General features: G+C 36.2%; 1 protein-coding gene and 1 non-coding gene across 5 annotated transcripts in view; both read left to right on the top strand.

Moving 5' to 3' along the window:
* The window catches only part of ITPRID2 (ITPR interacting domain containing 2), a 35892-nt gene extending 9269 nt beyond the window's left edge, over nt 1–26623 (top strand). For 2 of the 4 annotated variants that reach the window (XM_087819730.1, XM_087819729.1), the window contains exons 8-18: nt 58–755; nt 6945–7017; nt 10847–10935; nt 12325–13530; nt 15554–15631; nt 15710–15837; nt 16233–16383; nt 17432–17497; nt 18187–18651; nt 24430–24547; nt 25802–26623. In XM_087819730.1, the coding sequence (XP_087675856.1) occupies nt 58–755; nt 6945–7017; nt 10847–10935; nt 12325–13530; nt 15554–15631; nt 15710–15837; nt 16233–16383; nt 17432–17497; nt 18187–18651; nt 24430–24534 (3059 nt within the window). In that variant the 3' untranslated portion in view covers nt 24535–24547; nt 25802–26623. The remainder of the gene's footprint in view (nt 1–57; nt 756–6944; nt 7018–10846; nt 10936–12324; nt 13531–15553; nt 15632–15709; nt 15838–16232; nt 16384–17431; nt 17498–18186; nt 18652–24429; nt 24548–25801) is intronic. The other 2 variants (XM_087819731.1, XM_087819732.1) reach the window with 2 other exon arrangements.
* Nucleotides 26624–27604: 981 nt separating this feature from the next.
* On the top strand, nt 27605–27761 carry LOC148092599 (U1 spliceosomal RNA). The gene has a single exon (XR_015714933.1). It is a non-coding gene; the product is annotated as a U1 spliceosomal RNA (small nuclear RNA).
* The last annotated feature ends 219 nt before the right edge of the window (nt 27762–27980 follow it).

The raw sequence follows: 27980 nt of genomic DNA, 5'->3' as shown, positions 1-27980 counted from the left end.
TGTGTGTATATATATGAAAAACATGTATGTATAATTAACACTTTTTTCTCTTTGTAGGTCGTTTTCGTCAAATAGAAGTGCTTACTACTGTGGCCAATGCATTTTCTTCTTTATATTCCCAAGTCTCTGGGACTCCCCTGCAGAGAATTGGAAGCATGGCCTCAGTAGCCTCTGGCAAGGAGACAGACTCGCCTCCACCTTTAACCCGAAGTAACACTGCAAATCGCTTAATGAAAACACTATCAAAACTAAACTTATGTGTTGATAAAACAGAGAAGGGAGAAGGGAGTACTCCTTCCCCAGCCATTGAAAAAGGAAAGATTCTGAATGCTTCTGTGAGCGAAGAAAGTGGCAGTAAAAATGACCCAAAGTCTCAAAAAATTGTAAAGAAGAAAGATTCATCTTACATGTTGGCTACAGTTAAAGAAGAAGTATCAGTTAGTTCAGCTATTATGGAGCATGCTGACGTTGATGATAGACTTTCTGATGAAGCAAACAGTAATTTTAACCAAGAAACTGAACGTGAACAAAGTAAAGAAACTCAAAGTCGTGATGAACTGGGTGAGGAATCTGGGATTACAGGATCTGATTTAGGCAGCGACTTCAACCGGGCCAGCCACAGCGAGCTGGAAAGGAGCAGCGAAGTGAAGGATGTCCACGTGTCGACAGCGGAAAAGGAGCCGTGCGCTCCCCTGCCGATCCCGTCCATACGAAGCATAATGGTACAGCAGAAGGACTCCTTTGAAATGGAAGAGGTGGGTAAAACATTACTGAGAACTGTTTCAAATCATAAGTTAGAAAAAAAGTGTCAAAAAAATGCTTTTAAAATGAAAGATGGCTAATAGGCTTACACTAGAAAATATCTTGATTTTGACTTCCCTGGTTTTTGTTTTGTGTGTCTCAAACCAAGAAGTCGTCACAGGAATTTGGAGTCAGGGTCATGGTACAGTTTATCAGCTCCTCTAGATCCTGTGTCTTCCACTGCTGATACTGTACCCCCTTCCTCTCAGTTTAAGATTTCGATGCCCTGAGAAAGCCCGGAGAGAATGTTCACATTCAAGTCAATATTCCATAATAGTTAAAAACACAGGCTCTGAAGTCAGACAGGTTTGAGTTCTGCCTCAGCGACTGAATTGGTGTGTTCCTTTGTGCAGACTTTCATTGATGTATTTTAGTGGAAGGGGCCTGGAAAGCACAGAAAGGTACTTGAAGGGGGCGGGGGAACCTCTCCGCAAGGAGGCTTGAAAGGCCACTGAACAAGATTTCTGCAAGTCTAGAAAGGCAATGTTTGGTTGCTTTTTTCTTTTACCTAGTGATAGTTCTGCTACTTTACAAAAATTTTGAATTGGACAAGATAAAAATAATAATTTTGGTGAGGTTCATATTGCACTACTTTTGAATAGTGGGAGCTGATACTTTTGAGTTGGATCCAGCTCTATAGCTTGGGGAAGGAAACTGAAGTTTATGACAGGCACTGTATTAGGCCCCTGAAGTGCTTCTCTCTCTCAGTCTGAGAGGCAGGCAGCGGTGGTCTCATTTTAGTAAGGCGTATATGTACTGCTGAAGAGTTGTGGCTATAAATTATGTGCAATTTTTCTTTTTAAAACATTATAGAGTGGTTTTACATATAGCTCACAGAAATTTTAGAATCATATGTCATTATATTAGGGAATTGGAAAATGGGGTAATTGATTTTGCCCATAAATGCCCCTTAGGTGAGTGTGTATCTCTTATTAGCGAAGATTTTTTATTACAAAATTTCAGTTGTTGATAAAGCTATTTACCTCTTTGTGGTCTTTGAATATATCTTTTAATACTTTATTTCCAACTTAAAAATGAAATAAAAAGAGCAGGAGCAGCCCTTAGAAATATTTAACTTTTTTGTAAGTTTTTTTTTAATCTTTTATATATTTTCATATTTATACTCTTTAGTTCCTAATATATTTCTTATAATTTGGAAAGTGACTGAAACTCCTTTTTATTTCATTTCATTGTTCGATTTCTTTTTTGACTTTGTGATCAAAACTTGTTCTAGCACTCATAATTAAAGTCTAACTTCTTGCCTTCCATTAGGGCCCTTCTCCATGACAATCAGATATGACAGCTTTCTTGTTTTAATACAATAGCAGAGTATAAAAATTTAAACAGATTATGTTAGAGTCTTGCAAATCTGTTATCGTGACTCAGATGAGAAGACTCTTATGCTGCTTTTTAATTTCTAGAATTCCTGAATTCTAAGCTGTAGTTTTAAAAAAATTATTGATACCGTACACATAAAAGGTCTTGAAAAATGTTTATAAAGTGCTAGATAGATGTGGTTTGGCCTCAAGTTAACATTTAATGTTAGGTCTGTTTTTGCTCCCTCTGCTGGCAAAAATCACTTAATGAAAAGAAAGTAATGTGACAATTTAACATTTTTTCAAAGTACAAGATTATAGGCATTGGTGGTTGAAGAATAGTGGAATATTTTGTTTTCAATAAAAATATATGGTCAACCATAGCTACATTGTAAATACGGGGAGTTTTTAAAATGATGAATCCTTCTTCAGATGTATTTGAAACATGGATAAAAGCTCCTAGAATTGTGTCTTAATCTTTTTGGGAACTTTAACGAGCTTGTAGAACAATGGATAAAGAAGGGAAATGTGTTTCTTTCATTTCCTCCCCTCCCAAGCATGATTTGAATCATACTGACAAATAAAGAGAACAATCTTATTGAAGCAAACTGTTAGATCCCATTCAAAGTGTTACTATTTTTCTTTTGGATTCCTTTCCCTTGAGGTTTGATTCCTATTGGGAAATTTCTTCCTGTAAAAACAGGGAATAAACATAAGTCAGAGTGCAAACTGTCTCTCCCTCAGTAAGCTAGTTTTCAGAGTAACTGACTGCCAGCTGCTTTGGGAAGTAGGTAGGAGAAAATGCTACAGACCCAGGCCTGATCCCTTTGAGGCAGAAGGTAAGATCAGACAGTCACCAGGAGCAGAGAGAGGAAATATTTAATTGTAAAGAAAGTTAAATAGATGACAAGAATGACCCTGGCCTTGGACAATGAAAGCGACTATTTCTTATGCTAAGAAAGAGAAACAAAAAGGCCATAGACTATTTTCAATGAAAAGTTAGCTTACCTTATAAAAAATGTCTTGTAGTCTATTTGAAATGTTTCAGTGTGTCTAAAAGTTGTAAAATCTACTCTTGAGTTTTCTAATTCTTAATGACTTGGCCTGGATAATTCTTGTGTTTTTAAAATGGTTTATTTTGAATGAATACATCATGGTAGCTCCGTACAGCCATAGTTTAGTAGTATGAATGATTCACAATTAAACCAAAATGATTCTACTCATTAAGCAATTGTTCTTCTTTTAGGTGTAAAGTAAAAATTTGTCATACTTAAATGTGAGAGGAAGGAAGACTTTTATCTGTCTATTTCTCTGAATAGACTGTTTGGTGTCTTCTCACTCTGAATGACTCATTGTTGTGTTACAACGTTGATGCCATAGGAACTTAACTCTTGTCCATATCACCGAGCCTGTGATACATTCGGTTTCGTTGTACATTGTTTCACTTAAAGTCACAAAACCTATACCCAATGTTAAGTTAGGACTTACTGTACTTATTTTAGCCTTTTAAAAATATTTTTTGGCATGAGTTAAAATAATCCCCAATCAATCATGCTTGATAGTTAAGTTGTCTCTTTGATCTTTCAGATTTAACTGTATGCGTTTTGAAGGCAAGTATTGTGTCTGCAATAGCATATGAGCTTTAACACATGACATACGCACCAATGGCTGTTACTTCAAAGCCTGGTTAACCACTAAGTTTTGTTATTTGATATTTATCTAAAACAGCAAGTTTGGTGTTTTTTTTAAAAAGTATTTACGTAACAGTAAAAATAAATCATATATATGTATGTGTGCTTTTAAAACTTGAAAGATTTTTTTTAAGTATAAAAATTTGCAGCTAATTGTAGAATTATAAATTAGCAGAGAATGAGTTAGCTCTTTGAATTCATTTTCCAGTTTTCACCCTTTTCAGATAAAGAAGCATTTTCCCCTCCCTAACATTTGATGTTACTTGACTGCAGTGGTTCTCCATTATATTTCTGAGGGTAGTTATGTTCCCGTTGATATCAGTGCCTCATTGAAGGGAGGGGCAAGGGGGTTTCAGTATAGGGAATTCCTGTAGGGCAGAGAGAGATTCGTTGTAAATCTTTCCCACTTTACTGTTTCAAAATACTTATAATCATATTTGACCATCCTAAGGACCTGTGAGGTAGGAGTTTCAATTTTTAATTTGCAGTTAAGGAAACAGATAATTATCACAGATAATTATCACAGACATTGGACAAGAACTCATGCCATCGGATGCACAGCCCTATGCTACTACTTTGGAAAAATAATGCTCTCCTTTAATTTTTTTGAGATGTCATTAAAAATAGGCAGAATTGTAATTTCTAAAGCTCCAGTTTTGACTTTCTTTTTTTTAAAAAACAAATATAAAGGTCTTTTTAAACCGTAGAGGAAAGATTATTTGAGTTAGAACATTCCACATACTGCTGCTCTGTAAAACACAGTATAATAGTATTGTACCTAAAAGATAAGTGTGACAGGTGTTAAAAAAACAAAGTAGGTGTCTGCCATGGTAGCATGACATTGATTCAGAAGTCTTTGTTTTATTAAAACATTTTAGAAATGAAGTAACTCAAATGTATGGGTTACTTTTAAAGCTGTTTTCATACAGCTTTAAATCCCAAAATATTGAGACCAAGCGATTTTGTCATTTTGGTTTGTTATTTTGGCTTTGCGTGTGTGTGTGTGTGTGTGGTGTTTGTCTGTTTTGTAATTTTTATTATGAAAAGTTTCAAGCTTACCCAAAGATTAGATAAAATAGTGTAATAAACACCCATTATCCATCACAATTCTCTTATCATTTTTGAGCTATAGTTAATTTAATGAAAGACAACCTATAGCAAATGACCAGAATTCTACCTGGAATTGAAACCACTGAATAGGAAAAATCATGCAACATAAATCTAAGTTCTGTGTTTGTGTCATAATTTTCTGTGGTGCACCCCATCTCAAATATGACTGCTTTCTTTTGCATATCTATGACTAATGATAAAGCATAATCTATGAAATTCAGCCATTTTCATTAGTGTGTCTGTTTTTGCCTTCAACAAAGTGATTGATGATTTTCTGAGTAAATGGGCAAAAGGATCCTGACTTTAATAGTGTCATTAGTAAAATATGACCACAGCTTTTTTTGGGGAGGGTGTAAGGGTCTTTTTCTTTTAATCAGTTGTGGGGTTTGTGGTAAAAGGAGAGAGGGAAGGGGGTAGATTGGTTATTTTTTTGCCATAGAGAAGCATCTTGAAGGATAGTATACTGAGGATACATACTCATTAAAGTCATATTATTTTTGACTAATTTTGTAAATCTAAGGAACAGAAAATGATAATTCTGTATTTAAGAATGAGAGCATATAATTTGTTGTATCATCTTGCTGTGCCTAAATTAAGATTCCTAGAATATAATTAAAGAGACATTTATATTTCTTTTATACTTCTCTGGTCTGTTTGATATAAAACTCTTTGAAGTAGGCCAGGCTTAACTAGAGACTAATAATAGACCCTTTGTTGAATATAAAAAGAAAATGCATTTTGTTTCCTTGCACACAAAACAATGGTTTTCCTGTTGAACTTATGTCTGCTGCTTTGAAGAATATGTTACAGTGTTTCAATAACAAAGAATAGTAGAAACTGTTTTATATATGATTTATGGGTGATGGGTTTAAATGGCCAGTGTGCTTTCATTTTTCAAGTCGTAAACTTGGATTCATGGAACTGTTTAGACAAATATATCACACACACAAATCTGACCAATTTTTAAATTAGGTAATAGCGTCTTTAACCTCTGAGTTTTTTTTCATGTTGGTCATTCCACTCTCATTTACATGGAATTTATTTATTTCCTTTTCTTGAATGGGTTCATAGCTCAAAACTGCAGGGTTCTACCTAAAAACCTGTTTGCTATTTGCTCTCCGATTTGTTCAAGATTGAAATCCCATATGTTTGGCTAGTTTGCCCACATTACTCAGCTGTTATTTATTATTTTAAGGACTAATCATTACAGGATTTAAAGTGTTAGGAATTAGTATTCCCCCTACCAACCGGCCAGTGTTCAATCTTAATATAGAGTTAGTTATGTTAGAATAGTGGGTGTGGTAACTAAGGAATCTGAAAATTCCTAAATTATGCCGTTGTGCAGGTGGGGAAAAGAAGACAGTGTAAAGAGACAACTTTTGTGGGTTTGATACCTTCTTTGGACAGACTTTTCAGGGAAAATTTATGGTTAAGGATCTTTCAACATTTTAGTTCTGTAATGAAACCTGCTTTTCCACTTAAAACTCCCAAGTTATGTCTTAAAAGAACAATTATCTCTGGACAGAGAAGTCTTACACATGAGCGATTTTGATGCCTAAAATTTGGGGGATTTTGTAGAATTTTGCAGTGGGAGCATAATGTGCCATTTGTCAAAGATGCGGGACTTGTACTTGTCTCAGCTGTGTTTCAGCCATGCCATGGTCTGCTGCAGTGAGTCTGTTAGCATTTCTCCTGGGACTGACCTTACACTTTGAAGCTTAACATTTAGAGAAGAACTTTTTTTTTAATGGACCTTCTTTTCATAGAATAGCAACTTTTTAAAATGAGGTAGTTTATACATGTAGTCATTTTTCTTTGCTAGCTATAAACTTGCACTCCGATTGTTAACTGGAAAATAGATTTGGGACATTCTAGTAATCTTGAGATAAAATCTCTTGAAGTTTTTAAAGATGTGAAGCTTTGGTACCCTTTTAGTTAGGTTGATTTGTTTAATAAATGATTATTAAGAGGTATTCTTCTTTGCCATAAATTCTTTAAGTTTTAATTACTTAAAACTCTTCTTTAGGTTCAAAGTACGGAGGGAGAAGCTCCTCATGTTCCAGCCACTTACCAGCTAGGCCTTACTAAATCGAAAAGAGGTAAGTAGACCATTGTCCGCTACATCCCAAGCACATTACCCAAGTGTCCACAGTTGATTTGGAAAAGGGGTTTTATCTACCAGTATTTGTGGTAGATAAAAGTGTAAAACGACAGTTGAGACCACAGGTATGCATGCTTCATTATGTGGTTTGGTTATAGAATTTTTTGTATTCTTCTTGAAGACTTTTGTTCACATAAAGTAATTTTATTTTGCTTATTCTGAAATGACCTTGTTATACAATTCTGTGCACTTTAAATATTTTTCAGTTCTGCTTAGGGCTAGATGGAAAGTGATAGAGCAGCAGATTCAAGTCTGCATTTTTATGTGGTTATGACTGAAATATATACCTGTGTTACCTACCTCTGGGTTTTCATTATTTACATATGGCTCTTAGGTATGATACACAAATATACCTCCGTCAGTAAAACACCTACGTCTCAGCAATAGTTAAAGCTAGTTAAATTAAATTCAAACTATGGATCAAAGGTGAGTGGCTGTAGATGTTGTTCTTCTCTTGAATTATTAATTATTGACCAAAGGACCTTTGAATCCATTTCTTTCACTTTTAATTTACAACACGAAAAGTATGTATGAGCTTCTTTAAAGTCACAAAGCTTTTGAGATTTAGAGAAAAGGAGAGAGGAAGTAGAGAAGTTAAAACGACTACTGAAGGTAGGACTGTTTATTTTTAAAACTTTACACATGCTGAACCACCCTGGTTTTTTTTAAGCAAAGATTCATATGTATGTTCCTAGAATAGGAAATTACATGTTTGTTTTCTTCTGATCTCTGAAATGACTTCATAAGAAACAATTTGCATATAATTTTTCTTTTATTGCACTGTGGTACTAAAAAACAAGAGCTCCACTTAACTAGGTCACTATAGTTCTCGTCAGACACAGAACAAATTTTACTATTTAATTTTCTTCCCCTTGTAAGTCCATAATGTATGTGTTTCTGAGATGTAAGGCAGAGTTCACAACCGTCAAGGAATCTTTGTTTTAGATAGGTAGACAAGGAATACATGTGTCAAAACGGATGATAGTATCTTTTACCTCTGAGGTTTTTTTCATATTGGTCATTCCATTCTCATGCCTATGGAATCTTTCTTATTCTTGAATGGATTCATACCTCAAAACTTTCAGGGTTCTCCCTAAACCCTGTTTGCTATTTGCTCTCTGATTTGTCCAAGGTCAAAATCCCTTATGTTTGACTAGTTTGCCCACATTACTAGGATGTGGGCAAATTTTATATATTTAAATAAAAAACAGTATAATTACTTTAAGATCTTCCAAGAGTAAGCTTCCTGTGGTAGGAAAGATGGAATGTGGTTTGCGTTCACCTCTGGGTTTCTTCCTTTTATTGACATAGGGTCTCTTATTTCTGGTGGCACGAGAAAGAATATTAACATTTTTATAAATTAACAGTAAAATGGTTTTGTGTGTGCATGAGAGAGAGGGAGAGAGAACAGTGTAGTGTTTTAGTCATTTTTGAAGGTAGCCTATCAAATTTTGATAATGCAAATATTCGTGAGTATCTTAGAGTAATCATAATTGCAGAATTAGAATCACTGCTAGTATGTTTAGTTTACAACTTTAATAAAAATGCATATAGTGTATGTATAAAAATATTTTACACTTTACTGATAGGACTTTCGAGATTATAATGATCTTAATCTCAAATCCAGTTTTGGGATTTACACACTGAAGCTCAGAGAGGTTTAGTGACTCAACTCATGTCACAAGGTAACATTCCATAAATATTTTGAGAACAGTGCAAAATTTTCCTTATTAGAGAAGAGAAGCAATATTTTCTTTAGTCTAGCAGAGTAGATAGGTACTCTGTTTTGTTTCTTTATGATACTGGTCAAATGAAATGTCCAGATTTTGTTTTGTTCTCACTTTAATTAGTTTGCTCTAACTTCCCAGTTTTTAATTAGAAATGCCATTTCTTCAGATAGGACTGAGGTCTCTTTCTTTTTAGTTCTACCTTTTTCTGTGGAGAGCAGTACTTTTTGTGAAATGGAAATGTCTGACTCAAGAACCTGAATTGTGATTTATAGGTTACAGAATAGTTTTACCTGCATTGCACTTAGTTCCTAAAGTGAGCCTGTGAGATAGACTATTACTCTGTTTTGCAGAGGAGAGAGATTGTTGCTTAAGAAATAAAGTAGGAGCTTGAACCCAGGCCCCCTTGTTACTTCCTCTATCCAGCACCTGTAGACTGAGCAGTCTACACTCAGATCTAACCTTTGTGAACTCAGACAGGACTAACCATGGAGAGGTGAACTCGGCACAGATATACTGCATTGCAGATAGAACAGATCTTAGCAGAGAGAACCTGAGCATGGCTGGTCACTCAGGCTTCCCTGCGCTCTCTGGCAGCTTGCCCTTTGCCCAACGAGATAGGCAATTTCACTTCTAAATCCTTTAAGTGATTCCTTAATCCTGTTGTTGCTTTAAGGCGATAGTTACCATTGAGTCATTCCGCAAACATTTTTTATTGTTAGCTTGTGCTGGATACTGGGATACAATGAAGAATAAATAAGGTTCCTGCCTTGAGAATGCTCACAATGTAGTTAAAAAAAAAAGACATACAAACACATAAGGTGATAGATAACTGCTGTAACATAAGATGTTCATTGTTTTCTAATTAATATAATGCATAATTAGTACCTACAGTAACTAACAGCTCGTTCCAGTTCAGTTTCACAATTATTCCAGTTTACCTAGACTTTTCAAGGATATTGGTCAGTTTCTTATATTTCATTATGCAGTATTATTAACTTCCAAATGATATTACAGAATTATTCTAAATTATTAATGAGAAAAAAATTACTCCATTCCAGATGCTCTAGGTGAAACTGAGGCTACAGTGGGATATTTTTCAAAGTCAGGCAAACTTTAATTGAATTTGGGTTTGATTCCAACATATTGTAGAGTTTTTTACTTCTATCATTCAAATCTGAAATGAATGTGGATTTGGCAAGCACTCTGTATTTAGCCTGTTGCTTTTAAAGTTCTGCAGAACTTGACTCGAAGTGTCTTCCTTAGTAAATGGAACAGTAATAAAGTCTCTCCCACTGTGGTATTTGTAGTGTGGATGAGTGTGTGATTCTGCTAATTGTACTTAGTTGCCCTTTTTACATACTTAACAATGGTTTTTGGTGTTTTTTTTAGGTTATATTAACTGGGAATTAGAGTTTGGGACCAAAAACTAAGTAGGGTTTTTATGAGATTAACAGTTTTATGTATTAGTTGAACCTGTTTCACTGAGTTTTATACAGTTGTTATAAAAAAATTGTTTCATAACTTATAAATGTTTGCATCATTTGAAACACCAGAGACATTTAGGTACCTGCATACAAGTTATTTAACTTATTGACCTTAATTGTATTTTTATTTTCTTATTTGGAAGGTAATAGAAGTTTTTATACACTACATTTAACTTTCTGATTTTACCTACTACATATTTACATATTTCACCTTTATATTTTTACGTAATGGAAATGGTTTATTTGGGGACTTCTATTTTTTTTAATTCAAGCAATTGTCCTCCAAGGATAAAACATTAATTGGACTTACCAAAGTACATTATAATTAGAGCTTAATTAGCAGGTACACGTTGAGAATTTCTGATTGATTCAGTGTTTGTTTGAATTTAACTCCTGAGCTTTGAAGCCACAATTTTGAATAAGTGATGCATATTTTTCTAAGACAGAATCAATGTTGTGTATCCTATATCTGTTGGGAATCACATATGTGTTACAATACTTTCTCACTGAGGTCATATTTAGCATTTTCGTATAACTACACTTCTTTTGGTAGATCACCTGTTGCGTACCGCCAGTCAGCATTCCGATAGCAGTGGTTTTGCTGAAGACTCAACAGACTGTGTCTCCCTTAACCATCTCCAGGTAAAATTTCCTATGTAGTTTGCACTCTGATAAATTTCTTCATGTTTGGGTGATTTTTTTAGTAGCTCTATATTTTGAGACTCAATCTGTGATAATCTTTATTTTTCAAATGACAATAAGAAGAAAACTCATTCTGGGATGCAGATACAATCTGAGCATTTAACTACAGATTTTAGGTTTCACTAATTCTTTATCTCCCTCTGACTGAATATTTAAAAACAACAAGAACACCCTTCTTTATTTTAGGACCACCAGTAAACAGAGGTTATTTTAATCATTAACCTAGTCTTGTCTGTTATTTTTCTTATTTTTTGCCAGCATTGTGTTTTAGTGTTTTCCAATAATTGTTTATTTAATAACCAATGTTAAGTGTGGACCCATAGCTTGCTGATTACTATATGATATGTGAGACTATGTTAGATAGCCAAGAGGTTAAGCACATCTCTATTCTCAAGGAGCCTATAGTCTATGTGTGTAATCCACAGAATATATGTGAAAAGTGTCTAAAACACATATGCAGATTTTAAAGAAAACTGGAGTAAGAGAAAAAGAGAACCCCAGAAAGAGCCTTTAGAAACAGCGTGGGGGTAGACATATAAGAGAAGTGCCTAAGGAGACTCAAAAAATAATCCAGGGGGCAGAAAAATTGGGAGATGGAGGAGAAACTTTTCAAAGGAAAGCTATGGCCATCGGAGTGCAAAGATGAGAATTGGCTGCTTGGAAACTGAGTAGTTGAATGAATAGTTTTGATGCAGCAAATGAGGCAAAAGCACAACTGGAGAATAAATCGACGATGAGGAAAAGATATGAATGTTAACTTGTTTCAAGTAAAGACGCTAGCTTAAGGGTGATAGGTCTTTTTGTCTTTTTTCGTACTGCAGTGACTTAGGGAAGTTGCTAGGGAAGGGGCCCTAAGAGAATAAAGTTCGATGCAGAAAACTCTGGGATGGAACTTGGGGGGAGATACCCTCATCCTGGAGAGGATATGAGCAGAAGGACAGGTTGGAGGGATTAGTTTTGAAAAGGGACACAGTTTCCTTTCAGAATGGAGAGGAGGGAATGATAGGAAGAGGTATGGGAAATTTGTAGGTGTCAGGGAAGAGAGTTAAGCAGTTTCTGTCCATTTTCTGTGAGTCAGTGTTGTGTGTTGGAAGAAAAGGAGATGGGTGTTGAAAAGGGGGTTTAAGTAAAATAATAAAAGGTCTGCAACAGTCTTAGTGAGAAATTGAAGGCGTTGCCGGCTCAGGGCTGTAAAAACAGTTTTGAACAGCTCCCAGGCCCCCGCAGAGGTGGGAGACCCTGAAAGCACAGAAGCACCATATCTCCCTGGCATTTCCTTCATGATGTTTGCCTGAGGTTTTCATCCTTCCACCTGTTTTCCTTTCGCAGGTTCACGAATCGTTGCAAGCCATGGGGAGCAGTGCTGATAGTTGTGACAGCGAGACAACAGTGACTTCATTTGGTGAAAACCTCGCCACGCCGACAGCACACGACCAGCCTTATTTTCATGAGTCTGAGGAGGAGTCTCTCGGTCCTCTTAAGGGAGGTGGGAAAGTACCAACAGTTGCTGACAGAAGGCCAGACAGCCAGGATTTCCCCCAGTGCGAGACTGCTGAGGGTACGGGAAGTAAAGAGCCCACCTGCAGCACGGGGGGTCACCTCCCCGAGGCTGCTAAAGGGAAAGAGGGTTCATCTCCAGCTCAGCCGGAGGAACTGCTGAGGGAAGCGAGCGCTGAAAGTGATGTGGAGAAAAGCAGTGAATGTGAGTTTGTGCAGTATACCACACACCATATTCTTAAATCATTGGCGTCTATTGAAGCTAAATGCAGTGAGAAGGGCTCTGAAGCTAAAACTGGGCTTCCCTCATCTGTGGACAGAGTTAATACAGCTTTACAAAGAGCTCAAATGAAGATCTGTGGTCTGTCTAGTCAAAGAGGAGGGCGTAGCTTGATAAAATCAAAAGACCTGTTGAAACAGAGGTACTTACTTGCAAAAGCTGGCTACCCTCTAAGAAGGTCTCAGTCTTTACCCACCACCTTATTGAGCCCAGTAAGGGTTGTGTCCTCTGTCAATGTTCGATTGTCCCCAGGAAAAGAGACCAGGTGCAGTCCGCCTTCCTTCACCTACAAGTACACACCTGAAGAGGAACAGAAATTAGAAAAAGAGGTGGTTGAGCATGATGGTCAGTCTGTGGTGAAATCCACTATTTTCATCTCTCCATCCTCTGGGAAGAAGGAAGACGCCTCTCAGCAGGAGGCGAGCCAGGTGGAGGAGTGTCATCATCAAAGGACTCCTGCCTGTTCACTGTATGCTCCCGCACCTATATCTCGGTCCACCTGCTCCCTTCATTCTCTCCACTCGGAGTGGCAGGACCGGCCCCTGTGTGAGCACATGAGGACTCTGAGTACTCGCAGTGTCCCCAACATATCCGGCGCCACCTGCAGTGCCTTTTCTTCCCCCCTTGGGTGTTCTTACTCACACGGACATGCTGCCTATCCTTACCGGGTGGGCTCTGTGAACCCTCCTTCTGCCATCGAAATGCAGTTGCGAAGAGTATTGCATGATATCAGAAACTCGCTGCAGAATCTTTCACAGGTATGAGAAAAGGTGTACCTCTCTTCATGTTTTTTTTCTTCCATTGATCTGAGCACCTTTTAATTCATTGAGAAGCTAACACCCAATAGGCATGAACCTCCTCAGCTTCATTTTCTTCCATGCCTAAACTTACCTGTACCTACCCCTTTCCTATACTCCTCCCTCCTATCTCGGGAAAGGCTGTAAGTAATGCTGAACAAGGTTCATTTCTCTGCTCATAATCTTCCTTCTAGAGAAGAGATTTTGCCCATTAGGTATCCTTCCTTCTTTAGCCTCTGTTCTATTGTCTTTGTCTTAGGTTTTCCCTATTATTTAAAAAAATCTTCCCTCTCAAGTACTTTCTCTCCTTTTCTCTGCCATTTGACAGTGTTCACGACCTCTCCCTTTCTAAGTGTCCGTCCCCTTGACTTCCATGTCGCCGTGTGTTCTGGTTCTGCTCGTAGCTCTCTGACTAAGCTTTCCTTTCACCTACTGACTCCTGAGGCTGGTCTCCTGGCACAGAATTAATCTGCCTCCACTGGGTTCAAAGACTGAAACTACCTCAAAAAAGGAAAAAAATCAGGTAAAATGTGAATTCGAATATAAATGGTCTATGTGTCTTGTCACTTAAAGTCATTCCTCTTAGATCTGTTAGTGGGCTGGAAATAATCCCCCCTTAAAAGCTTTGAAAATAAGTAAATTCGTAGGTTTGCCCTTCCTATTTCATATTTCCTTTCTACACCTCTTTCTGAACTAGTTATATTCAGACAGTTAAGGAGATGGAGACAATGACTGTAATGCAGTGATCAGAGTGTTCAGCTGGCGTCAGGAGGCCTAGAGTATATAAAATAGATCTCTCATCATGATGACTGTAGACAGGGAGCAACTTTGAAAGTAAAAATTAAAGTTATGACTTTTCAAGTTATGTAGCAGTGTGCCTTCTTTTAAATATGTATTTTATCCTCATGACAATTATCTCTTAATGATTTTCAATCTAACCAGAATGTGGGTGTTTTTTTTCCTCTTTACAAAATGTAGTTCTTTTTGTGAGTCAGACACTTAACCTTTCAACTGTAATTGTGTGATGCTGGGGATTCCCAGGGCCTTGTCTGCCTGTGCCTTTCTTTCTTGGCCAGCGTGTTCTTCTGCCCTAAGTGTGGTCTTCTCCTCTTAGATGTCCCATCAATAACTGAGCTAATTAATTTCCGATCCCCACCTCAGTAGACAGATGCTCTTTGTGACCTGGGCTCTGCCCCAGGACTTATTCCTTATGTGTGTGCTCCAGCCATTAATGGACTGCATGCAGGCCCCTAAATAGTGGTGCAATCCTAGGTGTCTGTTTTTGCACATGTTACTTTTTTTTTTTTTTAAACCTAGAGTGCCCCACCCTTGCCTTTCTTTGCCTGACCAAGTCCTGTTTACTGTTAAGGCTTAGCTCAGGTGTCAGCACCATTGGGAATGTGTATTCCCCTAATCTGAATTTTTGTATGTTTCCAGCATATTACTCCCCTCCACCCCAGTACTCTAATTTTTTAACTTCTCTTTTATTTCTTTCTTGTACTATGAGAACATTTAAAGGCTAGGAATGCCTATTTTTCTTCACTGCCTAAAATAGTGACATATAGTAGACGCTCAAATGTCTAAGAATGAGCAATGATGGATTGCTACTCTCTCCATCCAAGTCAACAGTTCTGCTATTTTAGAATGACACTTGCTATTGCTTCTGCATTTTTGAATTTTGTTTTTCTACTTTCTGAAGGCAAGAGGGAAGTCCTGTAAGACATAGATGAACTATACATGTTCCTTTGCTTCAGCCTTATTCCAAATAGAATGACTTTTACACCTGAAACAGATGGGATTAATAGGTAGCATGAGGGATGGATTGATTTGGCTCTTGCTTACAATATCAAGTTTTCTTTTGTTTTTAATATTTTTGCCTCAAAGAGAAAGATTTGAAGGCCTCAAATTCATATTTTTAACACTTCAGATAATTTGCAAATAGTCACTTTAATGTTTTGTAACCATGCTTTCACTTTTTTTGAAGTATCCAATGATGAGAGGACCTGATCTTACTGCTGCTCCATATAGTACTCAGAAATCATCTGTTCTACCTCTTTATGAAGTAAGTTCTTACTTAACTCATTGTGTACAGGATAATTCGTGTGATTTAGAAGTATAATTTTGTTACATTGTGTTTTAGAACACTTTTCAGGAGCTCCAGGTAATGAGGCGGAGCCTGAATTTGTTTAGAACGCAAATGATGGACTTAGAATTGGCGATGCTGCGTCAGCAAACCATGGTTTATCATCACATGACAGAGGAGGAAAGGTAAAAGTTCATTTTGTCTCAATGTGACTCAGAATGTTTTTTATTCTAAAAAGCATTGTCAACTTTTTTTTTAAACTAGGTTTTATTTCTACTGCTGTGTACCCTTTACCTATCTTGTGAGCCAGTGTATAAATAAAATTCCTAAGTAAACTTCCCTGCTTTCACTGTGTTAAGGAAAGTAGTGGCCATAATCTGTTTTTAGTGTTTGGGATATTTGTGAGAAAGGCTAGATGGAGAAAGACCAACTGTCCTGGTGATCACACCTGTTGCAGTTGCTACTGTGTCAGTTTCTAAAACTTGGAATTTCACTGCATTCTCATAGCTGGTGAGAGACCCGTGACTATGAATCCCCAGACTGCTTTATTCAGACTTTGTGCCTGTCCCCATACTGACAGGTATGAAGCTGATCAGCTCCAGAGTTTGCGAAATTCAGTCCGGATGGAACTCGAAGACCTGGAACTGCAGCTGGAGGAGCGCCTGCTGGGCCTGGAGGAGCAGCTCCGCGTCAGGCACATTCCTTCACCCTTGCGCTCCTCAGCATTTGTGGTAGGTACCTGGGTGTGGACAGTAGTTTTAGTAAGGATTTGTTTATAGTGGGCCATATAATTTAAAACAAATGCCTTAACTAAAAACACTTATTTTAATGGCATTAGAGGAATGCAGAACGTTTAAGGAATCTTTCCTCCAAGTCAGTTGAATGTACATGTTGTGATTATTTTCTTAAATATTTAGTATATGTAGAAATTCATTGAAGAATTTTAGTCATAATTTTTAATAATAGAGAATAAGCAGCAATACAGAAGTTCAGGAGTTTTAAAGGAAATGACAGTGATTAATCTCTGAAATTTAGATTTTAATTCCTTCATGGAATTGCAAAGAACACAAATATATGTTTCATTCAGTTTTTTTCCCCCACTTTCTTGCCTTCAAATAAATAACTTTTCTTTAAGCTTTTCCTTTATTTTGTATTATTTTCTATTCTTTATGTTTTTTAAGGAATCAAATAAGATCTTTGTAAAGGCAAAAAGTATATACAACCAAGAGAATAAGAAACACTTTATACTTATGAAAGAACCACTCTTTATACTTCTCTTCTTTTCCATGAGACTTGAACTTCAGCGGTTGTATTCTTATTTTTGCCGATACCTTTGCAGTCGTAGAATATGTTGCTTTGAAATAGTGAACTTTTCTGTTACCTGAACAACATATTTGATTTGTTATAAATAAATGGATGATTACCACACACAGACACACACATTATGCTCAGGTATTGAATAGCATCAGTAGAATGGGGTGTGTGTGTGTGTACACATGTGTGAATAGCATAGAATAAGAATATTCTACATGATCGATGAGTAACTTTTCCCATAAAAGGTTTTGTTCCATTATTCTGAGAAATGTGTGATGGTGACAGCAGGTGTTACGTATTTACCTTCAGTCACAATAATGCATTTTATAGGATCTCGTGACAGTTAAAGGTGACCTCTCTGACATAAAGGAGTGCTTTGGGGTAATAATTAGCTTATTCATTTTATTATAAAACAGTTGCAGTTTGAAAAAACACATACACATATATATGTTCTTCCTTTTTCAGGGAATGTGTGGCAGTCGAAGCGCTGACAACTTGTCATGCCCTTCTCCATTGAATGTAATGGAACCAGTAAGCCTCTCCTTTTAAATCTCTGGGGGACCAATGACACATTTCATAAACAAACAGTTTTCTTAGTGTAGATGAACTATTTTTTTAAATACAGAATTTGATAAATTATTTAAATTGATTGGAAGTGCGTTTGGCACTTGTGAACATCCCTGGCCACCTTAGTCCACTAGAAAGCGAGTTAATTGCATAATTGACTTACCTTTATGGCCTAAAGGTGATAATGCATCATAAAAGCATTTAATTTATACTCTAGGGGGAATGTTCTTTTACAGTCCGATTCCACGTCCCTTAGGTAGTTGGATCTATAAGATAACTACTTTTTGAACAAAAGTCTGGTCTTTATCATACGTTAAACAAATTAGTTTTTGGGGGGCAGAAGCATTATGAGTCACTGTTTTGTTTTTCATTAGTTATTCTTCCTTATGAATAATTTGGACACCCACGTGGCAACAAGTAAAATTTCATTCAGCTAGATATTCTAGTTACATAGTACATGGCTTGATCTCACTGTGAATTTAAATTTTCTTTGCTCTCGTTGCAAATAAAGTTGAGTAGTTACTAAATGAATGAATTAGAATCATGTCTTTACAAGTTAAGTGACTTTTGGCAATACAGCTAGGTTTTTAAATTTATTTAACTACCAATCTTAATTTCAAGAGAGAAGAATTACAATTTTTCTGATCTCCAAGGTCACTGAACTGATGCGGGAACAGTCCTACCTGAAGTCTGAATTGGGCCTGGCACTTGGAGAAATGGGATTTGAAATTCCTCCTGGAGAAAGCTCAGAATCTGTTTTCTCCCAAGCAACATCAGAGTCATCTTCTGCATGTTCTAGTCCCTTTCATCCTAGTAGAAGAACTGGAGTACCTGCTAGTGACTCAGCGCGCAAACCTAAGGCCCATCGGGTACCAACCAAGAAAGTATTTCGAGCATCAGTGGCCCTGACACCAACTGCTCCTTCTAGAACAGGCTCTGTGCATTCGCCTCCAGAAGTGGAGAGTTCTGAGGAAGTTGGTGCAGCTGAAGAAGCCTCAGAGGCTGTAGGACCTAAATCTGAAGTGGAAGAAGGGTGTGGAAAAATCCCATTAATGCCAGCTGCTGAGGAAATGCATAAAAATGTGGAGCAAGATGAGTTGCAGCAAGTCATACGAGAGGTGAGTAAGATCCATGCTTAATAATTTATTTGATGATATGTGTTGGAGGAGGTCTTTTAAAAACATTAATTGTTTATAAGATATTCCTTTGACTGTATTCAGTAATTTTCATATTTTAAATTGACCTTCCCTTTGGTCCAGCTATGTCTATTAAGATATTTTTGTAATGTTTGTAATGGCATTTTTGCAACTTCATACTACAGTGTGAAATAACTACAGTTCTGTATTACTCTGGCAAAGAAGGTGTTTGTAGAGCTCGAAATACATAAACATGTGACAAACCCTTTAGGTCTGTTTCCACATTTGTAAAATGAGAGATTACAATTTAGATCTCTTCCAGGATATTATGTCATTTTATAATGTCAATTTACATGAGAAAATGGTGTTGTGACTTTAATAAGTATAAATAATTTGCTTGGTTTAGTGGGTGGAGAAATATGGAGTTGCTCAAAGATAGAAATACTGAATGAAAAGGTTTACCCTGAAGGATAGCAGTGTGCAAAGCTGAATCATGTAACCATAGTTCTAGTAACCAACAGGACTACAAAAAATTAGGAAAGTGAGTGCTCAAAGGTCAAAAGTTAATTAAGAAAATTAGCAAAATATCTGTTTTGGGCACTAGGATCAGGTAGTAAGAAGGAACAGTATATTTAAAAAGGGAGACCAAGCTGTATTCTAATAATCATGTTTGAGACAAACTCACATTTTCAGAACAAGCATTATAGCAGGAGCGACTAGATGTATGTAATTTCTTTTCCTGCCATGAGATACCAACTTAAAGTTCGAAAGGTCTTAATTTTATAAGTTATTTGTCCTTCAGATGTAATTATTTCTTAAGTTGGTTGTGGCTGGGTTCATCAAGCTCTGTTCGTGCAACTTGCTCAGTTAAGTATGACTGATTATCATCTATTCTTATTTATATGTTTCATGTCAGAGATCTGTTTTTGAGTGAAATTAAGTAATTGTTTTTCTTCACACTATTACTTGTTAACTGAGGAAGCAAGTTCTACGGTATTTTTTCCCCCCTTAGAAATGTGATATTTTTGTAGCTTGTTTTGGTTTGGAAGTTTTCCTTGAAAACTCAGCTTTATGTTGCTAATTTTTCACAAATACTCCCTTAATGCATACTTGAGTCTTCATTTTTAAAGTCATTAATGGATGGCCTGATTGAGCTGTAGGTAGTTTCCTAGGAGTAAATCATTCCTAGACGAGAGGGCATTGATCCTTTGACTCAGGACATAGCATATAGAAAGTTGGTTGTTCTTTTGGTTCTAGAGACTTACTTAAACATCTGTAAGAACCTCCCATTAAATGTAGAATATTTTATAATTTGAAGACACTTAAACTGATATGCAAGGCAAATGTTTCAAAAACTTGAGAATTTGTTACTAAACCATTAATTAGAGACTCCCTAAGTCAGGATTTGGCATAGTTTGGAGGAAGTTGGGCTTAACATTTATCCTTTTACTGTGTGCAGGGGAAAAAAAAATGACTTACCAAACAAAATATACAGATCAAACAATGTGAAAGAGGAATATTGGTGTAGTTAAGAAAATAAACTATTTTGAAGCACTTTAAAAGCATATATTAATTGATAAATTAGTCCAGTGTCATTTATAATTAAAAAATAATTTGTGTTAATATCACCTTAACTCAGTTGTAATTGTATTCTGTTAAATTTTGTTTACAACGTATCTAAAATTCAGATTAGTCTTGATTCCATTTATTTCAAATCCATAATCTTTTTACCTAAATACACTTGGTACTGAATTCCAGTGGTTTTTTTTTAAGCTTATTGTATCAGCTACCAAGAAAATTAAATTAGATTCTGTCTTGCCAGTAAATTCTGGGCCCCTGACCCCATTAACAAAGCCACTATTCAGGAAGGAAGCTTTAAGCTTGTGTTGAACAGTTTTGCAGGTGAGGATTAAGCGTGTTTGGCAGACACTTTCAGGGAAGTTTTCTTAATGCACTCATGGATGCATGAAAACAATGATGTCTGTCAGGCCTTTCTTTCCGTCATTTTACCATATCTGAAGTTTTTAAAAAGAATGCTTTCATTATTTATAATGTGTTAATACAGCAGAATTCTTCATTCGAAGGACAATATTGAAAGTCCTTTCAGACAAATGGTTAGTACACTCAATCAATAACTAAGATTTGTCAGATTAAAGATACCCCTTTTCTGTGCAGACTGTGTATTTTGTAGTGGGGAAAGAACACTCTCCTGGAATTTGCCCTGGTGGTCCACGATGTATGTAATCAGTGGCCTGAAAAAGTAACTAAATGGAAAGATTACTGAATAGAATGAACGAACCTGTGCCCACAGTAGCAAATTCAACAGAATTAAACTTCAAAGTGTGAACATAGAGTGCTTTGTGTTTAGAGAGTTGGTCTTTGTTTATTGAAGTTCTTAGGCTTGACTCACGCCTTTTAGTATCTTCATTACCAGTCATCTGACATGCTTTAAACATGTATTTTGGTAAATCCTCAGCTTGACTATGTTCTTATTATAACTTTTGTTAGTGATTGTCTCATATAATGGCTGCCACAAAGTTGTCACTCACTACATGTATATTAAATGGATGTGTTGCTTCATACTTCAGACTTGCAGTTGATACCAGACACAGTGGCTCCGAGGCCACCTATCACCTCTTGAGCCAAATTAAGCAGAGACAGGGTTAAATCATATATGAGCGTTTATTCCAGTAATGCTGGCAATATGGGGAGAGCAGTTGGTCACTCTGGAAATTCTGCTCTGACTCCCCTCACCAGTTAGCTGATTATATATGGGTGAGGGAAAAGATAACTACATGCAGCTGTGAGCTACAAGTATAATGGGAAGGGGAGGGGAGGGTCTGCTGTCGGCCTTCGGGAGCTCAGAGTCCGATAACCAGGGGGCTAATCTTCTATGATGTTGCAAACAGCTCAACCCATTCCTGGGACCAGAGAATGGTCAGTGTTCCTGAGACAAATTCCCAGAGGGGGTCAGGATCTGGGCACAGCAACCAAATCAAAGCATGTCCTGTCCTTGGTCTGTTCTCAAAATGTGTTTCTTTTCTGAGTAATGGACGCTTCGGGGCATCTTATCTTTTCACAGCCTTGTTTCAGCCTCCAGTTTCCCAGGGCCTGTAAGAAAACCTCTTATCTATGGTTAGTAAGGTTAGTAAGGATTATTAAACAACTGTGGCTCTATGCTTATTTTGTGCTATTCCTCTCTATCACAATCAGTCTGTTTATATTGCCAGTGAGCATTCCTTTCTTAGCCTCTAGTAGCCTGTCTTTAGCCTGTATCACTTTTTGGAAATTGTGCTCATAAAGGCAACTTGACCATCCATCCCAGTAGTGTTTTCTCACTCCCAATCCTTCCAGCCTCTCTGTAGCATGGGGGACTTTAAAATTAATGTATCTCTCCATACATTAAATCCTTCAATAAGCTGTTAAAAGCATTTTATTATTTTCAGTGCTAGTTTGTCATCCTTTGTTTTTCTACTTTCTGTTTCATTTTATGTGTGATGTGGTCTCTCTTGTGCTCTCTCCCTCTGTCTCTCACACTCTGTCATTGATCCAAACATGTATTGAGCATTTATTTTATGCCAGGATACATTGATAAATGAGCCCCAATTCTCTCCCTGAAGTAGCTCACAGTAAACACTTTCCATTTGAACTCACCCTTTCTATTCTAATTCCCGCCCACTCCCAGCAGGAACTGTCTTGTCGGCCAGGCTCCTTTTTGCTCGCACCTTCATCCAGGGTGCTCCTCCTACAATTTTCTGTTCTCACTGTCGTCTGAAATCATCTTTCCTTCTTCATGACCTACCACATTAACGTTGGCCATTCTCTGAGAATTTTTTATTTTCTCTTCTAGCCCAAAGTGGTCTCTCATTTTTCAAGATTTGTTCCATTCTTATATCATTAATGAATTAATAAATTATCTTTCCTCTTAGTATTTTATGAAACAGTATTCATTTTGTTTCCGTCTAGATTATGACGTCCTTGATGGTGAGACTTTTATGCTTTTCTCCACTAATGTCTGTACTCCCCAGATATGTTGGCACATATTTTTGGTTTGTAAATAATAGTTTTTACAAGTTGTTTTTTTTTTAAGTTTTTTTACATATATATATTTTTTTATTGATTTCAGAGAGAGAGAGAGAGAGAGCGAGAGAGAGATAGAAACATCAGTGATGAGAGTCATTGATCGGCTGCCTCCTACACGCCCCCTACTGGGGATGGAGCCCACAACCTGGGCATGTGTCATGATTGGGAATCGAACCATGATCTCCTGGATCATAGATCGATGCTCAACTGCTGAGCCATGCTGGCTAGGCCAACTTTGGTTTTTTGAATGTTGATGAATGATGAAATTTAATCAAATTGCCACATTGCATTGAACAGCAGAACTGGAAAGACTGCTGCTCATTGTCTCCTATAAATACAGATGTGCAGTGGTTCTGATCCAACACACAGTGTGTTTGTGCTTGTATATTGTGGCTAAGAGATTCTGGTTTTCATAATATTTGTATCTAACACATTTGTTTAAAAAATGAATTCGGAGTGCTATGAACTTCAAAAGCTTTTGATGATGTTTAAAGTTTAGAATATTGGTAGAAGATAGAATGATAAGCTTGTATTTATTTGAATATATTCCAGTGAAGATGGTTGGTAGCTAAAGAGCATCTGTTTCTGTGTATACTTATGTTATAAGTGTATGTATTGTGTGTGTACCAGTTTTTCATGACAGATTAGTACAGATCCATTTTTGGAAAGACTTCGACTGAAATGTGTTCAGGATGTACTTAGAAACATTTTAGGAAATAGATCAGGCTGACAGGAAACTGTGGAAATGTAGAATTTTTAAAAGCTGATTGAGAGTGTCTCAAGTGCTAATTTTGGAAGGTATTATCAGTTTATTTCAGGAAATCACATTTACAGTCTTTACAAAGGGCTATTTGGAGGAGATGCTATATCATAAGAGAGAAAAAGGCATGGATAGGCATGTGTAGTGTTTGGGTATCTGGAGAAGAAAATCTTGATGGAAGCGTCATTGCCCCTAGGCCTGTTTGCCCTTTCTACCAATAAAATGAGATGTATATCCTTACCTGAAGCCAAAGTTTCAGACAGGTGACAAACATACCATACAACTAAAGAAAAAATTATGTTTTTAGAGTTTATGGTCATTTAAAGAATGTTTTTCATGTTTTAAAATAATCTGTGCTAAATGATCATTTCTTTCTACTTAAAGTGTGAGTGTTACATTTAGAACAACATATAACTTCTTTAGATAGTCTGCTTTCAGTTGGTATAAACAGACAAAAACCTGTGTATTGTTTTGCCGCGAATGGGTTTTCTTAACAATGAGAACATTGAGCATTCCTGCTGGCTACCATACAAATGTGGACATTAATAAGAAACATAAAAATGAATCTAACGTTTAATCACTTCTTCCAGGCTATTTTGTGTCATGAACAAATTATTTAATAGAAGTTTTTTAACCTATAACATTTTTTGCTAATGTTCTCAACTTAAGAAATTGATATTTTATAATGTAGTTGTCTGAATTTTGGTCAACCAGACCTAGAAGTCTGATCTGGGTTAGAAGAGAGATGAAAGTGATTCCCTTCTCCCTCTGTATTGCATGAGGTTCACAGGGAGGTTGTCATTTTCTTCATGGTTTAGGTGATTGCAGACATGAAATGCTATTTATGTTTTTTTGAAAACAAGAAATGGATTATAGTTATATTCCTGAATTCTTATTTTTCTCTGTTTCCATTCTAGATTAAAGAATCTATTGTTGGGGAAATTAGACGGGAAATTGTAAGTGGACTTTTGGCAGCAGTGTCTTCAAGTAAATCATCTAATTCTAAGCAAGATAGTCATTAAATGGAATTAATAGGTAAACTTACTGAATTTTTTTGTTTAGATAAATGTAAAATAGTACTTAGTTTTTAATGCTTTGCTTTCTTAGTACACAGGTCTGCTTCTCTAATGAAAGTTTAATTTTTAGAATGTATGTTATATATTACCCTGCAGTGTGAAAACTTCATACAACCCCTTTTGAAATGCAAATCGAAATCTTATAATACTAACCTCCAAGAGATTGTTATACAGAGTGAGGCAAAAGTAGATTTACAATTGTTTGTACAGAAAATAATACGATAATAAATAATAATACAAGAATAACCTCTCTGTTTCCTGTATCACAACTGTAAACCTACATTTGCTGCACCCGTTATATCATTTTACTGAGATTTCATTATAATAAATAAATGCTGGACTTGGGGAAATCAGTACCCCCAAAGCTGAGTCTTATTTTGATTGCATTGGTTATAATGGTATTTCAGATGTACAATTTATGGACCAAGATTTTGAGAATCACAAATTCTTAGTACCTTTTCAATTTTTGCCTTTTTTTTTTTTTTTTTAAACCTTAGTGGTTTCTTTTTTTTTTTTTTTTTTTTAATATGTCTTTATTGATTTCAGACAGAGGAAGGGAGAGAGAGGTAGAAACATCAGTGACGAGTCATTGATCGGCTGCCTCTTGCACACCCTTACTGGGGATCGAGCCCGAAACCCAGGCATGTGCCCTGACCAGGAATCGAACCGCAATCTCCTGGATCATAGGTTGATGCTCAACTGCTGAGCCACGCCAGCCGGGCTTAATTTTTGCCTTTTTAAGAAATGTTTTTCATAGTTCCATATCTAGTAATGTCATAATATATATAGAATTCTTTTATTTATGAAGTGGATTACTTTAATTTTATTTCATAGTTCTAGTTACATTTTATAAAATATATATTAATAGTAATACTTGGTGAATACCACAGTCAGTAATACACTACAGTAGAATAATGCCTTTAACAAAACTAAAAACATTCATTCTATAGAATATGAGAAACAGATACACAATTTGAAAAATATAATATATAATTTTGGCTGCAGAAAGTAGGAGCATATCTTTATAAATTATTTCATAAAATAACGGTTTTTTTCAAAGCTAGGGATAAAAGCATTAACTCTCAGGAAGATGTATAGAGATCACAACAGGATCTTGTGTGTGTGCATGTATAGCAAATACTCTCATTTCACTTTTAAAGTATGTTTTAATAATATTTGAAAGGTATTTAATGTTCACTTTTTCTTTTTTAAGGTTGGCATGGATCGTATTAGTTGTGTAATATTGGAGTTATCATGATATACACTGGTGGAGGTATTATTTGTGCTTCAGAAGATACTTGCTGCTGAGCTGGGCTGCTGTACACAGTGTACAATGTTTATTTCTTCTATGCATATCTTTTTAAAAAACATACATAGAAACTTAGGCACTTTGCTGACTTTATTTCTCTCCTAAACTGTCAAAACTGTAGCCATTTGAAAAGCCTAATATTTATTTGTATGTCAATATTTTCCAGTTGATTCCCTACATAGAATTAATTTTAAAACTTGAAAACTTCCAGACTTAACCAACGTATGAATAACATATTTCTTTAGACTAGCTTCGTTAAACACTGACCTCCATGAGGTATTTACTGTGCAATAACTGATTCATTTTTTGAGAGCTTGAAACAACCAATGATTTTCCCTCTACTGCTGTTAATTAGTGTCACTTCCAAGAAGAAAATTTGTTCTGTTGTGAAGATTTCCTCTTAGTTCTTGAGGAAGTTACTAATAACAGTAGGCTAGAATTCTCATATGAGGTTTCCTGCAACTACTTAATGTTCTTACACTGTAAGCATTGTTACTTTACCCGAGACAAATGTAATTTTATTATAGCTTATGTAGTATTTTTCTTTTGGAAATGTGTCTTATATTAAACACTATGTACTTTTTGCATTGTCCAGACTTCTTTATTATAAGGAGATGTTTCTTCTGTCTTTTAGACTAAATAGTAGAGAATTTCCAAAATAATGGGGCCTGTGACTTGAATGGGTAAAAATAAATAAGCTGTTTTTTGGTTTTGTTTTTTTTTCAAGATGGGAGTAATTTAGATTTGTTCTCCTTACAATAGATGGTTTTAGTTCAGTTTAGCCATTGAAAACTGTTTTTATGGGGGAAAAAGAGGAAGATGGCTTTCTATTTGGTCATATGTGTGTTAAATAAGTATGTAAAGTAACAACCAAATGTTACTAGAATTATCCCTTAGCATTTATAATTTTCCACTCCTAGTATATTTCTTTGTGTGAAATTCTAATCAAAAGTGGTCAGGATGTTAACAATATTCTTTGAAAAACTAAAAGGTTTATAAATGTTTGAATTATCACACAAAGGCTGATTTCTAAAAAAGAAAAATTAAAACAATAAAGTATTTATTTTGCCTAACAGGTTTTTAGTGGTTTCTTTTCTGGAACTACAACATGAAGAAACTGGATTAGATTTGATGAGTCATGAATAAAGTCCAAAAGAATTACAGCATAAACCTCATAGGTTAATATTCTTTTTTCCTGAAGAAGCTGAAATGCCGTTCAGACTAGACCACCCTGGAGGAAGAGTGGATACCAAGGCTTCTTGGTCTCAACTAGTTCTGTGGTCCTAATGATTGCCATCTGAGGTAAAATAAAACATTTTTTAAAAATACACAGTTAAACTGTGAAAAAAGACGTTAAAATGTTACCTCATTCTGTGGTCAAACTACTCAGCAATTTAACCAGTTGATTCTAATAACAGGAATGATACGAATAAACCAGACACCCCATTTTAATAGTAATTTAGGCATCAATGATTTTTACTACTCAGCTTTGTAGCCACTTCTAGTTCATTTCTGATAATACAAGATACGAGATACAATAGTTGCATCTGGGCCAGTGGGCAAAATCACTTAATAGTATACAAATAAAATGAACCTCAACACTATTAGTTTCATCTTTCCTCTCCCCATTTTAAACCTTTGTGTACTTGAACCTTTGAAAGCTACTATATTCAAGCCACGATGTTAGTTGCTATGTAGAAATAAATGAGAAATACCTGCAGGGGAGATACCATGATACGAAGGTGATTTTCCCAGGGCGAGGCTTATCTGTTGTACGGGGGATATGCTGGCCCCTGCAATTTCCCAAATGTGGGATACTCGGCTGCAATTTGTGGTAGTGGGGGACTGTGTTCACTGGCCCCCTGGAAAAAAAATAAATGAAAGAGGGTCTAAAACTAAGTGGAAGAACAAGGCATGTTTTTGTTTTATGGGGAAGTTTGGAAGCACCAAATGAAAAGTATGCAGAAGAAGAAGAATAAAAAGAATTTGAGAGACTCCTTGGATGTTCAGAGAAGTCTACCAAGGAGATGCGGTGTGAGTGAAGTCTTAAAGAATGGGAAGAGGAAAGGGTGGGGTTCAGGTA

This window comes from Miniopterus natalensis, chromosome 8 (assembly GCF_054644295.1).
Source record: "Miniopterus natalensis isolate mMinNat1 chromosome 8, mMinNat1.hap1, whole genome shotgun sequence".
NCBI lineage: Eukaryota > Metazoa > Chordata > Mammalia > Chiroptera > Miniopteridae > Miniopterus > Miniopterus natalensis.
Note: the sequence above shows the minus strand (reverse complement) of the source record. Positions and strands in the feature narration are given on the sequence as shown.